The sequence below is a fragment of the Centropristis striata genome, chromosome 8, assembly GCF_030273125.1.
Source record: "Centropristis striata isolate RG_2023a ecotype Rhode Island chromosome 8, C.striata_1.0, whole genome shotgun sequence".
NCBI classification, from domain to species: Eukaryota; Metazoa; Chordata; class Actinopteri; order Perciformes; family Serranidae; genus Centropristis; species Centropristis striata.
This window is the reverse complement of record NC_081524.1, coordinates 32,828,645-32,843,083: the sequence shown is the minus strand read 5'-3', so window position 1 is coordinate 32,843,083 and position 14,439 is coordinate 32,828,645. Positions and strand designations below refer to the sequence as shown.

The 14,439-nt window shown below is 38.8% G+C and overlaps 1 protein-coding gene across 2 annotated transcripts in view; it reads right to left on the bottom strand.

Annotated features, from left to right (window-relative positions):
* ulk4 (unc-51 like kinase 4) overlaps positions 1–14,439 on the bottom strand; it is a 91,695-nt gene that overhangs the window by 54,341 nt on the left and 22,915 nt on the right. For both annotated transcript variants that reach the window (XM_059340189.1, XM_059340188.1), the window contains 3 exons: positions 13,887–13,970; positions 1,955–2,116; positions 764–949 (listed from right to left, as the gene is read on the bottom strand). In XM_059340189.1, the coding sequence (XP_059196172.1) occupies positions 764–949; positions 1,955–2,116; positions 13,887–13,970 (432 nt within the window). The remainder of the gene's footprint in view (positions 1–763; positions 950–1,954; positions 2,117–13,886; positions 13,971–14,439) is intronic.

The window sequence follows — 14,439 nt, the reverse complement described above, 5'->3', positions numbered from 1 at the left end:
CACACACACACACATACACACACACTCAGTCACTCTCTAACATGCATGCACACACACACACTAACAGACAGAGTTCTGTGTAAACAAACTCTTGGACTGTCTGTCTTTGTGCCAGGGGAGAGAGAGGGGGGGGGAGAGAAGGGGGGTAGGGGGGTGAATGCATATCAGTGTATAATTAGAGCAGAGTTGAAGTACTAAGTTTGTATGCTGGTGTTAAATTGGAAATGCTCAATGCAAATAAATTCAGTTCAGAGTCAATTACCAATGCTAGACTCCAAGTTAAAAACCTTCAAATCAATTTTAGCCCCTCTGCCTTACCAAGATTAGCACTTCGTTTACACACTAGATGGGCTGTCTTATGAAAAATTAAATAAGTAATTCATCACAAATTAGTTTATGCGCAGTTCATCATTAGTTCATGAACTGGAAGGGAGGAAAAAGAGTGACAGAGAAAAAGCCTGACAAAAAAAGAGAGAGAGAGAGAGAAGCAGAAAGAAAAGATTTAGAGAATTTGAAGGTAGTTTCATTTGTTTTCATCTCTCTGCCCTTGTGTAAAAATCTCCCTGTTGGTGACTTCCCCTCACTAACGTCTCTGAAAGTCAAACTGTCTCCAGTAGTGATGTTACTATCTAGATTTCCTGTGGAATTTCCCAGCAGCAATATCAATAAAATATAACATGATGGTGATTTTTGAGTCCAGTTGATGTATATTGCAATATATTTTTACATTCTTATGCAGGTGTGCATAAGAGTATGCCTGTACCTTGCTCTGTGTGATGCGGTGTGTTTGAATGCGTGAGGTGAGTATAACACTGGCAATAGCAGTAAGTAGGTGCTGCTGAACCCTGGCCCCTGCTCCACCCACGCCCTCCAAGATGGCCGCAGGCCCACACGTTTCAATCACTGCCGAGAAGACTGCTGGGACCACTTGGGTTAGCCTTGAAAGAGCCTGGAGACATAAAAAACAGACAGATATACACACATGTATGTCATTCATGGATTATCGTTCCATTCCATTGACATGTTGCATGCTGCACTTGACGTCCCTGATGTTAAGATGTTCTGCCTTAAAATCAAAAGAAAGTGCTCAGTGGTGCATTATATGGAGCGACAAATAACCTGCAAATGCACTTATAATTACACCCAATGAGGCAAAGAAGTAAATATGATCCAAAGTCTGAGAATGGGTGATTCAGGGTATAAACTGCTACATGGGGGCCAAGTTAGTTAATGTAAAGCCTGACTAATATGGGACTTTTGAGATTGATAACAATTTAAGAGGGGGGAAATCAATAGATTACCAATATTGCAGTTGATATATTGCAATTTTATGCTGGAATGAAAAAGACCTTTCTATGTGGATTGATATTGCACTCAGTAAATAAAAGGTACTCAGAAGGCTGGTTTCTTCCACAAATAAATTATTCAAAAATATTTAACATTATTTTACATTATACTTTCAATGTATTACATTGTCAACCTATTCCAGAATTGAAAACTGAGAAAATAAAAAATGAATAAAAATAAATTGCTAAATAAACATCAGCATTGCATGTTCCGTATCTGTTAATTGCTAAGCATTCAAATAAAGAAAACACAATATTAAAACACATAGATAACACCATGTCTAAATAGTTCAAGCATTTTGTGTTCTATAAAAAACACTTTCATCATTGCATATTGTGCAGCATTTATGTCTTTACTTACGGAGTGGAATATTTTTTGTAATCACAAAACACAAGCAGTTCAAGAAGTTCAGGCAGTGCTTTCACCAGTCAGTATGGAAAATATATTTTTCAACAACAGCTTGCCTTTCCAACGTCCACTACTTCAGTTAACCGCCATGATTGGCGTGTGTTTGATATCACAGAGATGATAGTTTGTGCATGTTTCTGTCCACAGTCACACATACTTGATAGTGTGTTTATGTGTGTTTTTATGCATGTTAACTTACTGAGACGGTAGTGACTCTGACAGCCTCCACAGTGGAGTGGGTGAAAAGGTACCACAGGGCAGAGCCTATCTCTGTGGTAAGCAGGTGGTGGGAGGGGCCAGACACAGCAGTGGAGATGTTTTCAATGGCTTTGGCAGCCATGTGATGAACTACGAAATCATCCTGTCAGACAGACACATAAGCATTTTTGAATCACATGAATCCATGCTGGTAGAAATGAACAACCAAGTCATTTTAATAAGTACATATTTACATGACACTTTAAGTATTGACCTGGCTAACCTAATCAATAGTAGAATAGAGAATAGAGAGCATCTCTTACCCCAGTAAATTAACCATTTGGGTTTCCTTAAAATCAGACAGGGGGCTATAGTAATGGTATAGTCAATTAAGTAAAAAAAAAACATTATTGACAACACCTATAACAATTGAACACAAAAGCACTGTCCATACACACTAATAACTTTACCTTGAAAATATTTATTCCAAGTATTTGAACATTTTAAAATCTTGTGTTTCAATCTTAAAAAACATGTTAATGGATTCCATTTAAGAATAACCCTGTAATTGTAATTTGAATCCAAAGTCCTCAACACCAACACGATGAGACCAGCTGCAATGGCACTCCTTGGCTTGGTCATCATGTATATAGATAATATTGACCAAATGAACTTAATGTTCTTTCAGTCAAGACCATAATACATTATGTTGTATAAGAAGAAAAGTGTCTTCCGTTCACCCACATGGCCAGTAACACTAGGACAGCCAGGTGGTGGATGTCTGTTATTTGTATTTACATTTCAAGAGCTTTCATACATGTGTGTGCATGTGCACATGCAACCTTATAGCAGAGCATAACGTATCTGTTTGTGTCTAAAAAATGTTTTTTTTTCCTTGCATAAAATATGATGCCATTGTGAGCAACACATTTTCTGGTTCATTGTTAAGTTACAAACTCAAAACTCGATTACTAGAAAATGTCATACACCAAAAGGCAGAAATGAACAAAGAACTAACACAATCACAAACTGACAATTAGATTAGCGCTCAACATCACCTCAATACAAAAAGGAGAGAGAGGTTGCGTGTGTTACTGTGCAAGTGTTTGTGTGTCTCTGTGTGTGTATGCTTAAGTGTATATTGTATGTGCCCACACACCTTTGCCTGAGTAGAGAATAGTTGTTTGTGTTCAGACAATAGGGCCAGGCTAATGAAATCTCTGTGGCTGAGGAAATGAGTTTTTCCAGGAAAGTCATTGTGGAGAAAGACAGGAAGTAGAACAGAAGTGATTGCCTCTGTCAGGTTATTATTGTGTTTCACTGTGTTACATCACTTATACGCTACTCTCCCTCGATATGAGATACAATAGAGTCTATTCATAAAACACAGTTAGATATATTCTGTGGCAAAGGTTCATAATAACAGTTGAAACATTAATTTCATCACATAAATTTATCATGGTAATTCTAAAAAGTGGTGCAGGTGACAGATAATGACATTATTATTACACTACTTGATTGTTTCATATTTCACACATAACTGTACTAACTCTCCACACACCGAGTATGTGCAATGCACAACATCTAAGAAATAAGACTAAGACAAACACAATTACAATGGTGCTCAATTAAAAAGCTGTCTTTTTGACATCACACTCACTCCCTTTAAGCCTGAAAACTGGCTGTATAAAGTTTTTAGTTTGTTTCTTATCACACAGCTGCAGCTGTGGTCAGCTTGAATTTGTGTCATCTAAAATGGACCCAAATGGTGACAAAATTTTGCATAATCCATTTTTCTGCTGTCCATCTGTGTGCTCAGTATGTTTCAAACAGTCATAGTTTTGGCAAAATATGGTTAAATAAACTGCTTATTTTTAATTTCATTCCCCTCCTCATAAGCTCCAGCACTCTTGCAGTATAGTATATGGATGGACAGCAGATGTAGAAATACAGATTTTGAAGGAGAAACTGCTGTATCTGTTTTTTTTTACATGTTTAACCAGCAGGTCAGTTTTTTAATTTTTTTTTGTCAAGTAGGAGAACTCTGCGATTAATTTGACTCCTGGTAAAAACCTCCTGAATATTGAACACTAAAGTACCTCTAACCTGGAGAAGCTAAGTGCAATGACAGCAGTGCTGTGTCTTCTGTTACTGTTTCGATTGACAGACCCCAAGAGGCAGAACATGACATATTGCACGTTTCAATAGACTTCTTCTATCATCAATTCAAACTGGCTAGAGCTTCAAAAAAAAAAAAGTTCAGCTATTACACCCTGTGTTTAAATCATTTTTCACAATATCTTGAATTTCACAAAAACATTTACCTCAATCCCATCTGCCTTAACATAATACTATGCAATAATAATAATAATAATAATATAGCAATAATGGCAAAAATAATTTCCACTGTTCTGCAGAAACCTTGTGTTCAAAAAAGTGAACATTTTAGAATTTAGAAATCTTGATTCTCTTAATGATGCAAGGATGTGCTTCTGACATTTAACAATGCATCGATGGTCAGGCTGTGATCCAGAGTTATCTAACATTTCATAGAAATTAAAGACACAGTCTATTCAACCACATGGGAACTGTAATCATAACTAAGAGCTAAAATAACCTGCCTCTTAATCCAATATAGCACATCACATTGTGTATTCAACACTAAGGGACTATGTAGCATGACAACATAATGAATCCTCTGGCACCCCTGCGGGAACTAGTAGAATGGTCTGTTCCAGCATTCCCCAGGCCGTGCGGGCCAGCTCACTAATGAGCCCACGGGGGAGCACCCACTGTCTGTGTGTTTAATAGACTGTAGCCCTGCCAGGAACTACACAGAAAGAGAAAGAGGGGGTGACTGTAAGAAAGAGAGAGAGATGCAGTGAGAGAGATATCCTTACATGTGGTGAGAAACAAGTAGCTCATGCAAGAAACTCCATCATTATGATGCAGAGAGAGAAATGCAGGAGACAGAGGAAAGAGTAAGTTATTCTCATTATAATATTTCCCAGTATGAGAAACAAGTTCATCCGAGAAACACACTCATTATATTATACTCAGTGTCCTACTTAAACCTGACATCTCCACAAAGTCAACTTTAAAGAAATTAAAATGGCTTTCCCAATAACTTGGCTGCAGGGTCATCGAAGATTTTTTTTCTCTTGGCACGGAACACTTTGCTAAGTTTGAACCGAAATAATGAGAAATCTGTTGGATTCTGTTGAATCTGTCTGGAAATTATACAATCATGGTACATTTTTTTGTCATAATACCACAACTTATTAGAAGCTGGTCTAGTCTGTATTTACTGAAACCGGACAAATATTAGTAGTTTGTTGTCTCCTTTTCCACTGGGCGTTGACATATCGTGGTAATTCTTGAGCCAATAGTTTTAGAGAAAGGTGAAGAGCTGCTCTATGAGGCTGTACGTAGCATGCCCAACCACCATGTCTAACATCCTCACAACAACAGTGCTAACATGCTGATATTTAGCATGAATATTGTTTACCGTGCTCACTACTTCAGTTTACTAATTTAGCATGCAGTCAAGCTACAAAGCACAGCTGTAATTAATAACATTAAGGGCTGAATTTGTAGGATTTTCCCTAAACAGCAATGTATGGACTCGTACAAAAGTAATCGCCTTCAATCGTCACTTATGACCCACTAGAAGCGTGTGGTGGTAACAACATCTGCATTGCATTTAGGTTGGACTGTTCCAGGCCCTCTCGCCCAAAGTCAGCTGGCATTGGCTCCAGCCCTCCGCGACCAGAGTTTGGATTGGCAGTTAAGGATAATGAATGAACACTAAGACAGTTAAGTGGACTGAGCCATCTTTTGCCAAATTTGTTTCATCTGTGGTTTCTCCTGCTATGACATGTTAAAATGTTTGACGTAAAAAGGTCTACACCACTGAACACAAAGTAAAACTAAGGTTGATGGGAAGGCAGTTAGTTTGCAGGTGTATTGGCATAAACATAAGGACTGTACAGACAAAGATTTGGACAACTTGAAATTTGGGGTCACTGGTAACGTAATTTTCACAAATTTATTAAGAGTAATATGTGTGCACCATATGTCATCACAGTTAGTCTAATAGTGGTCAAGACATTTCACTGGAAGCAGGAATGTCCACTTCATGTTTGTGCTAGAAGTCAAGGGACAACAAAGCCATTAGACTGCACTGTAAAAAATGTTTGTAGAAATTACAGTAAAACACTGTCAAATAGCATCAGAAATAGGTTGTAAAATTAAACATTGTACATCACCGTAATATATACTTTTAATTACTGTAAATCAAAGAATAGCATAAAACTTTAAATTCTGCTGTCATAAACTGTAGAAAACACAAAGTTTTGCTGTAAAAATATAAAATTTTCATGTAAAGTTAATGGAGAAATACCATGATGACAAAATTATCCTAAAAGTAATGGGATTGTTCAGTATAAATTACAGTTTTTGCTGATATTTACATTACTCATTTTATTTCTTACGGTGAAGTTCTGGCAACCACAGCTGCCGGTATTTTGCCGTAAATTAAACAGATTTTTTTTTACAGTGTGGGAAAAATATGGTTTGGTAGGCCTTATTTTATCAATACACAAAATCAAGTCCCAATCAATTTACAGCTGTAGTGACTACGCAGCACCTTGCCCCTTCATGCACTCCACTTGACAGGACTCACTCTCACTGTGCTCCTGTACAAGTCTTCTAGTTTGTTGATAGCATGAATATCCTTGGTAGCATCTTGTGGTGTTTCCCTCAATGTGGGGGATTTGTTGGGGTGGAGTAAACTATTATTCAAAGAATATAAAAGGTGAAGGTAAAACACTGATTGTATAATTTAGATTCATGACCTTAAAAAATAACTTGAACTAATTTAAAAGTAGTCATTAAGTAGTACACTGTATATTCAAAGTCAAAAATATTAGAACATCTGATATTGAATTGCAGGAAATGTTTGGACAGTTCATATATTATTTATGTCAAAGATTAAAAATGTTTCTAAGACTCAACTGCTTCTCCTACTCTGTATATACTCCTCCATGACTGGTATGGATTTTTTTTTTAAAACTCAGTAAAGTACTAAAATTTGGTACATTGAGAGCATGAAGTTCAGCGTTCCAGAGGTGTCATGGGGCATATCTAATTAAATGGCATCCCCAGTATCATACATCCTTATTTTAAAACATCCAGACATAATTTCTATGTAGTTTCTTATTGTAATTTAAAACTATTAAAGATCGATATAAAATGTTAGCAAAACATACATTCTTCTGGTTTCCTTGTTATGCATTTTGCAATTGCTAAAAAAACATTTTTTTCACTTGTGTATCCAGCTTAAACAGAATTTCAGTTTTTTTCGTCAGGTTTCAACAGGACTAACTGGCTTTCTGGCAACCGGTTGTATTAAAAATCTCCCTTTTTCCGTAGCTCAGGGCTGACAGATAAGATTTACGCACTTTGAACCCCTAGCTAAAAAAAGATGGAAAAAAAACTCTGTTTTCAGATGAAAAGAGTTAAAAGGCGAGACAGATATGGAACAATTAAATCCTGTCTTCAAGTGTTGATCAGTAGATTAGTTTTATATCCAAACATGTTTGCACCTGGCCTCTGAGTCTCAAGTAGAAAGAGATCACATAAAAAAAGAACCAGATCACATGACTTGATGCGGGATTTGTGTGTATGCCTGTGTACGCACATTTGCGCGTGTTCACATGTCTGATGTGGTTTCACTCTGTAATTAAAGTCCTTTAGAAGCCAGTGCACCTGGTTTTGAATGAGCCCCTATGGCAAAGACACAGACACCATCTATCAGCCTCACACAGAACATCTAACATCCCTAATAGCCACACTCAAAGAGAGAGACAGACAGAAAGACAGATTAACAGGCTAACAGACAGGCAGTGGGGCGTAATAGGAAGAGGAAGAGACATGTGGACAAAACAGCAAAAAGAGCAACAAGTTGAGGTGCAAACAGACAAACGGCAAAGAACACAGACCAGCAGACAATTAGACAAACATATATAGAAACAGAGATATGGGCCAGTAAATAGAGCCTAATGGCAGTACATAAATGGGAAAAAGGACGGGCTAATATAAAAAAGAGAAAGAGAAGAAACAGGCATGCGGACAGACAGGTTCACAGACACAGAGTTATAAGTCATCATCTTTTCCTCCTTTCTCTGTGCGTAAAGGACAGGGCCACATAGTTTTTTTACTTGTGCAAATTAATACAACACAGTAACTATATATCATGATGATACACTGGCTTATATGCAGACCATGCATGTGTGTCTGTGTGTGCGTTCAAGCACGTGGAGTGGTCATCTTATGTTTGAGACACAAGGGTAGGACCCATGACTATCTTAGAGAGTCCCTCTCTGTTCTCCTCTCCTTTGTGGATGATAGTGATAAATCATTAATAGGCTCACCACTACTGCGTGTGTGTGTGTGTGTAAGGGGGATTTTTGCCTTCTGCCCCCTGGCTCCTATCACTGTAATAGTGTTCACACATCATTTCTGCTGTACGCAAGCACGCACATGCACGCACGCACGCACACACGTATGCACGAACGAACGCGCACACGCACACACACACACACACACACACACACACACACACACACACACACACAGATTTTTCATCATAGGCAGCAGAAGCATCATCTTGTTCAGACTCATAAATAATTTCCTGCAGCTCAAGTCTGGCCTGGAAACCTGCCTTTCACTCCATGCCATCCCACTCCCCCTCTCCAAGTACAACTCTCTCTCTCTTTCTCTCTCTGACTCCCTGCCATCTCCTCTCCCTCTCCCACTGCACTGATCCCTCTCTCTTTTCCACTCTGTCACTCCCTGCCACCCCCCACACTATACCCCTCTCCACTGGTAAAACCACCATGCTTGCTTTGGCTCTGTGCCTCCCCCAGTCGACCCCTTCTTCTACTACAGCGATCTCTATCCCTCTCTCCAGTGCTTTACTTATAAATCAGGAAAACTCTCAACAGCAGCGGAGGGGGCTGGGGTGATCCAGGGGGTCAGAAAATGCATCAAAATCACACTGCCTGGAGCACATTAGACAGGGTCTTGGCGCTGTATCTCAATGCTGTCATGCAATAAACAGTGTGTGGCACTGGATTTACATTTAGCACATTGGTAGACTTCTCGAGGCAACACTACATGAGAAATGCATCACTAAATATTGGAGACACCACTTTAACAAGGAACCAATAATAATAAGCTGATCAAATTTGTAAAAATGTTGTTACTGATTAGCAACGAGTAATTCAAACATCAAATTTGTTATTTATGCTAATGTGCTATTTGAGAGAAAAATGAATTTGAATTGATTTTTACTCTGCTCCTGGATTCTTCAGAGCTGCCTTCTATTATATTAAAGTCACGGCAAACTGCTACCAGCTTCACCTCTCCTACAATGTGTACTGTAGCAATTAACAAATATTTAGTTTTCAACCCAAGGTCAAGTGTAACCAATAGAGACAATCAATGTTTCTGAATCTTAAATGCCCCCATCCAACATTTAACTGATCTATGGAGGCCAGATAGCTAGCTCAAATATTTTATTTAAAGCTGTACTAATCAATATTTTTTATATAAACAGTGGATCAAGTGTAATATGAAAGGTGTCATCCAACTCTGCAGTTCTCCTCAGCTCATTTCTGTATTGGGTTTTCACCCTTGTTGAACTCTTCTACAGCAGTTATAGAGCCAAATATTTACCCTCATGAATGGAGGGGGACCAAAACCAAGCTAAAACATGGATTTCTGTGATCTGTAAGACCACGTGCATGTAAAATATTATATACAATGGTAACTCTTAACCTAGAAACTGGTGACTCCAGTGTCACTACACTGTTATAAGCAAGCAAAATAAAATCAGTTTAAGACATTACTACGCTTTTTAAATATATTTTTGAAAAACATAGAATTAAAATACATGTTTATAGTTTGAGAAAACAAAATAAAAAAATGCTACTTAGCACTGCAATATTCTGAAATATATACATTTTGTCAAATAAACCAAATTCAGGTTTGTGTTTGCTGAAACTGACCGACAAGCTCACACCAAATGTCTTGGTAATGGACAGCACCAGTGTGCTGGCTTTCCTTTATTCATAAAAAATGCAGGTAAAAAATATGTGGCTCTCTACTTTCCTCAGTGTTCACATTTTACACCAACATTTTATTCAGATCATCTGTTTTTTTTTGTTCTGTGTAAAATCAGTGTAATTGATACATTTAGACGGACTGACAGTGTTTTCTTTTGTTGGACCAGCAAATAAAAACATTTGATAAAAGTTGCACATAGGTACACATTGGGGGTGTTGTTTCTCAAAGGGATAGTGAGAATGAGGCCTTAAGCCTTAGGCTATTTGTCACCCTATTTGACATAATTTGAAAAAAGAAATACAAATTCTTTGTCTATTCCCCTCCCCCTCTCTGTCTGCCTCTCTCACAGCCTCCTCTCTTGCTGTCAGGGATGAGCAACTCTATCTCTGCTGTCTTTCTGACCAGATGTTCAACTCTGTATAACCCATGGCTGGATTATCCAGGCAGATCCCAGCCTGAGTCCCTCATGTGCTCTCTTTCCATTGGTTCTGTCACCTCTTCACCTTGGTCGGGTCGATAGACATTTAATTCAGTAATTTCTAAATAAAGTGCAAAATAAAACTTTCATTCAATTATTTCATCCTACACAGGATGGTCAATTTGTGATTTCAAACATTAATATTAAAATTCAGTCATATTGTGAATTTTTTTAACTACATTGGGACCTAGAAATTACTCAAACCTTGTTAACATTAATAACTCATGTTAAGAAAAGACTTATGCTTTTTAATTTCACCTAGGGTGAGACTACAGTCAATAATAAGTTGCAGTACAGAAAATGGCAATCTGTCACTGCAGTGCCCTTGCCTCTGCCACCAGTATGAATGTGTGTGTGAATGAGCGCAGTCTGTAGTGTAAAGCGAGCGACTTTGAGTGGTCGCAAAGCGACTAGAAAGGCGCTATATAAGTGCAGGTCCATTTACCATTACCATTTACCAGTGGGGCAGCCATCATGTATTGCTCACAATTGCTGTGTGGCCTAAGCCTTAATGTGCAGATAGACCTCTTGGTACATATTTGTGATGAGCGAAAATCAGATGGTCACAATGACAATGCAAGAGCATAGGTTTGGTTAGAGAAGGAGGGAGACTCATACTGGTCATATGTTCTTCAATCGGAAAAAAATCCCTCAACAAACATGCATCTTACTTTTTAAACACAAAAATCTGACCTAAATTCCATTGTCAAGTTAAGGTTTTCTCTGATCCAACAGAGGCTGAACACATTTGCCCCTCTGCCATTCCACATGTTATGCTGTCTACATCACAGTAAAAAAAAATGGTAAGGCTATGGTGATCCATCTCATTTGGGTGTCTTCAACAAAACAGGCAGTGTGAGGCTCTCTCTATTGGGGCCTAAGTTGGCCTGTGGGAGATTTACCATAGCTGTTTGTATCTGATGAGGTAGTGCCTACTCAGAGTACCAAGTGACAGAAAGAATTTCATTCGTACATGCTTGTGAAATGGGTGTTACTGGGAGCTTGGTGACATGGTGACTGGTAGCAGGGCAAGTGCTCGGGGTACTGTACTTGCCGAGCTTAACACTTACATACTAGTTAGCAGGGAGCATGCTAACAATGCCCTGTCAAGTGACAGGGCTTTAACCAGAGAAAAACGTATAGTAAGACAGTTTATTTAAAAGAAATATTATATATAATTGTATAAATATTATATAATATATCTGTCTGCAAACCACACCATTTGTTTCTTGGAGAAAGTCCAATAACAGCAGTTATTTCTTTGCAATGCAGTGAATTAAACTTATTTTGATAAACGCTGGTGTGGCCACGCTCTGACTTTTCAGAAGAAAGAATCCAGGATTCTTTAATGAATTCCAAAAATGCTCCTCAAATATATGGCATTTTTTGTATTAGGGATGATATAGCTATACTTCGACAGTGCAAATATAGTATGACTGTCTGTGCAAGTATAGTAAGCTATGGTGTGACCATCTTGTTAACTCCAGGAAATGTAATGCCCATGAGACAAAGTTAGACTATTTAGACTGCTCTGTAACATAATAGCAAATTGTGCATCCACGGGAGAAAACAGCCAGTCAGGGAGAGGTAGGAAGAGAGGCAATGGAGAGGGGAAGGGGAGAGGAGGGTGAGAGGGAGAGATGGAAAGAGAGGGAGGCAGGTTGGGTCTGGGGATGAGTGTCTGGTCCCTAAGGCTGTGTGTGTGTGTGTGTGTGTGTGTGTGTGTGTGCATGGATGCACGTTTTTCCGTCAGCCTACTCTCACAGCTCAATAATGATAAATAAGTCAACCTCCTCTCTCCTCCCCTCAACCCCTCTCCCTGCTCCTGTCACACACACCCCTCCTCTGTTCATCTACACTCCCCCCACTACACTCCCAGTGGTAATGAAGCAACAGTAGGTACTAGCTGACAACTGTGCAGACCAGAGTTTCATCTATATTCATTCTGCTATAGCGGGCCACCCTCTGAAAGACAAAACAACATCCATCTATCCACCTTCTCTCCCCCTACCTGTTCACTGTGTCTATCAGTCTGACCCCCGACCAAAATCCTCCCTATTCAGCAGCAAAGGATCACCATGAATGAACCTGTGGTATGAACACTACAAAAAAGGTGTCCGATACGTGTGATATAGAAGCACTCGGCTGTGCGGCACTGGGCTATAACGCATTATGAAAATGCATTGTATCATGATGAAATCATATATTGAGATATCATGATACACAATTATGTCATCTAACTTGCTAACAACAAGCATTAGTGCTGAGTAATACGGCAATACAAATCATCAATATGCTATGAATATAATATGCTGTTGTATATATATTTTTCAATATGAAAAACCAGCGGCCAGCTTGCAGTATGACAATATTTATGCCATTCGGAAAAGGCCCTGTTTTTGCTAGCATATACACAAAATAGACCTTACCTTCTGGTTATTTCACATAGATTTTTTATTCGTTGAATAAGATGCTATATCATGATAGAGTTTGTTATTGAGAAATTAAATTACCTATATCGGGATAGATAGATAGATAGATTTTGGTCATATCGTTCAGGCCTAGGATGTGCACAATTACTTAAAAACAAGCAAGCAAAAAGTAGTAAACTAGTAGCAAATGTTAAAACCTCAATTTTCCTCCAGTTAAAATTATTTAGGGACAACACCAGCATATATTGCAGAAGTTAAGAAGCACAGGGTCCAACCAAAATAAGACCAGGTCAATCCAATATTGTCAGTAGCATGATGCCAGCATTGATACCGTATATGTCTTTATATATTTTAGGACACAGCTTTATCACTGGAGGCATGTGTGTCATTTTGTCATAATATTATACCAAACAAAGTCATAATTCATCATTTTTCTTTTTTATTACTGGCTAATATGAAAGAGAAAGCATAATTAAATAGAAAAAGAGAGGAGATAGAGAGTAGGAAAAAGAAGCTAGAAAGCCAGCAAAAAGGAAAGTGCTATCTATATTTCTGCTAGTGTTTCTGCTCAATCTACTGTATGTGTGTGTCTGGAGGGTCCTAATTGCTGCTGAGGTCAGGCTGCTGAGCAGTAAAGGGTTGTGTTTGATGCAGGTAAGAGTGTGTGTGCGTGCATGTGTGTGACTGCTCTGCATGCCCTTGACTTGCAGCTGGCAAACAACGCTTTAGGCCCCCACAGCTGCCTCATCATTACTGTTCACAGGGATCCCCTGCCACACACTCGCACACACACACACACACTTGCAGGCACACACAGCGAGAGAGACTTAGTCACAGCTACACAGGCACAGACACAAAAACAGACACACGCAGACATACACAGAGACACTCACCCCTTCCCGCAGGCTCCTCATTAAGCCAGTGTAGGCGGCAGCGGGAACGAACCACAGTCCCTCTGGGGAGCCTCTCTTCTCCTCCTGATAGAGAGACATAGAAAAGACAGTGAAAAAGGGTGAGAGGAGAGAGGAGGAGGGGGTACAGATGGGGGGCAGGGGCAGTGGAGGAGTAGAGAGGGAATGAGAGAAAGGCAAAGAAATAACGTGGAAGGGATGCAAGTAGAGGGGAGTGAGGAAAAGGGCAAGAAAGGGCCAATAGGGGAAGGGAAAAGGGAGCAAGAGGAGCCATGACATCTTGATTACTTTGTTACCCTGTCTAACATGCTTTCATAACTATTCAAATTGAACAGATTCTTTTTCTTCAAATCATTGATTTTATTCAGAAACATATACGAACATTATACAAGTCACACTTTCACCATACTGAAGTCAAGTTTAAAATAAGTTTATAAGTTCAAATTTAGCAAGTGTTTTTTGGTTGATTGACTACTATTTATCAAGAGGAATTTATCCGATTTATCACAATGAAAATGTGTATTTCATACCTCAC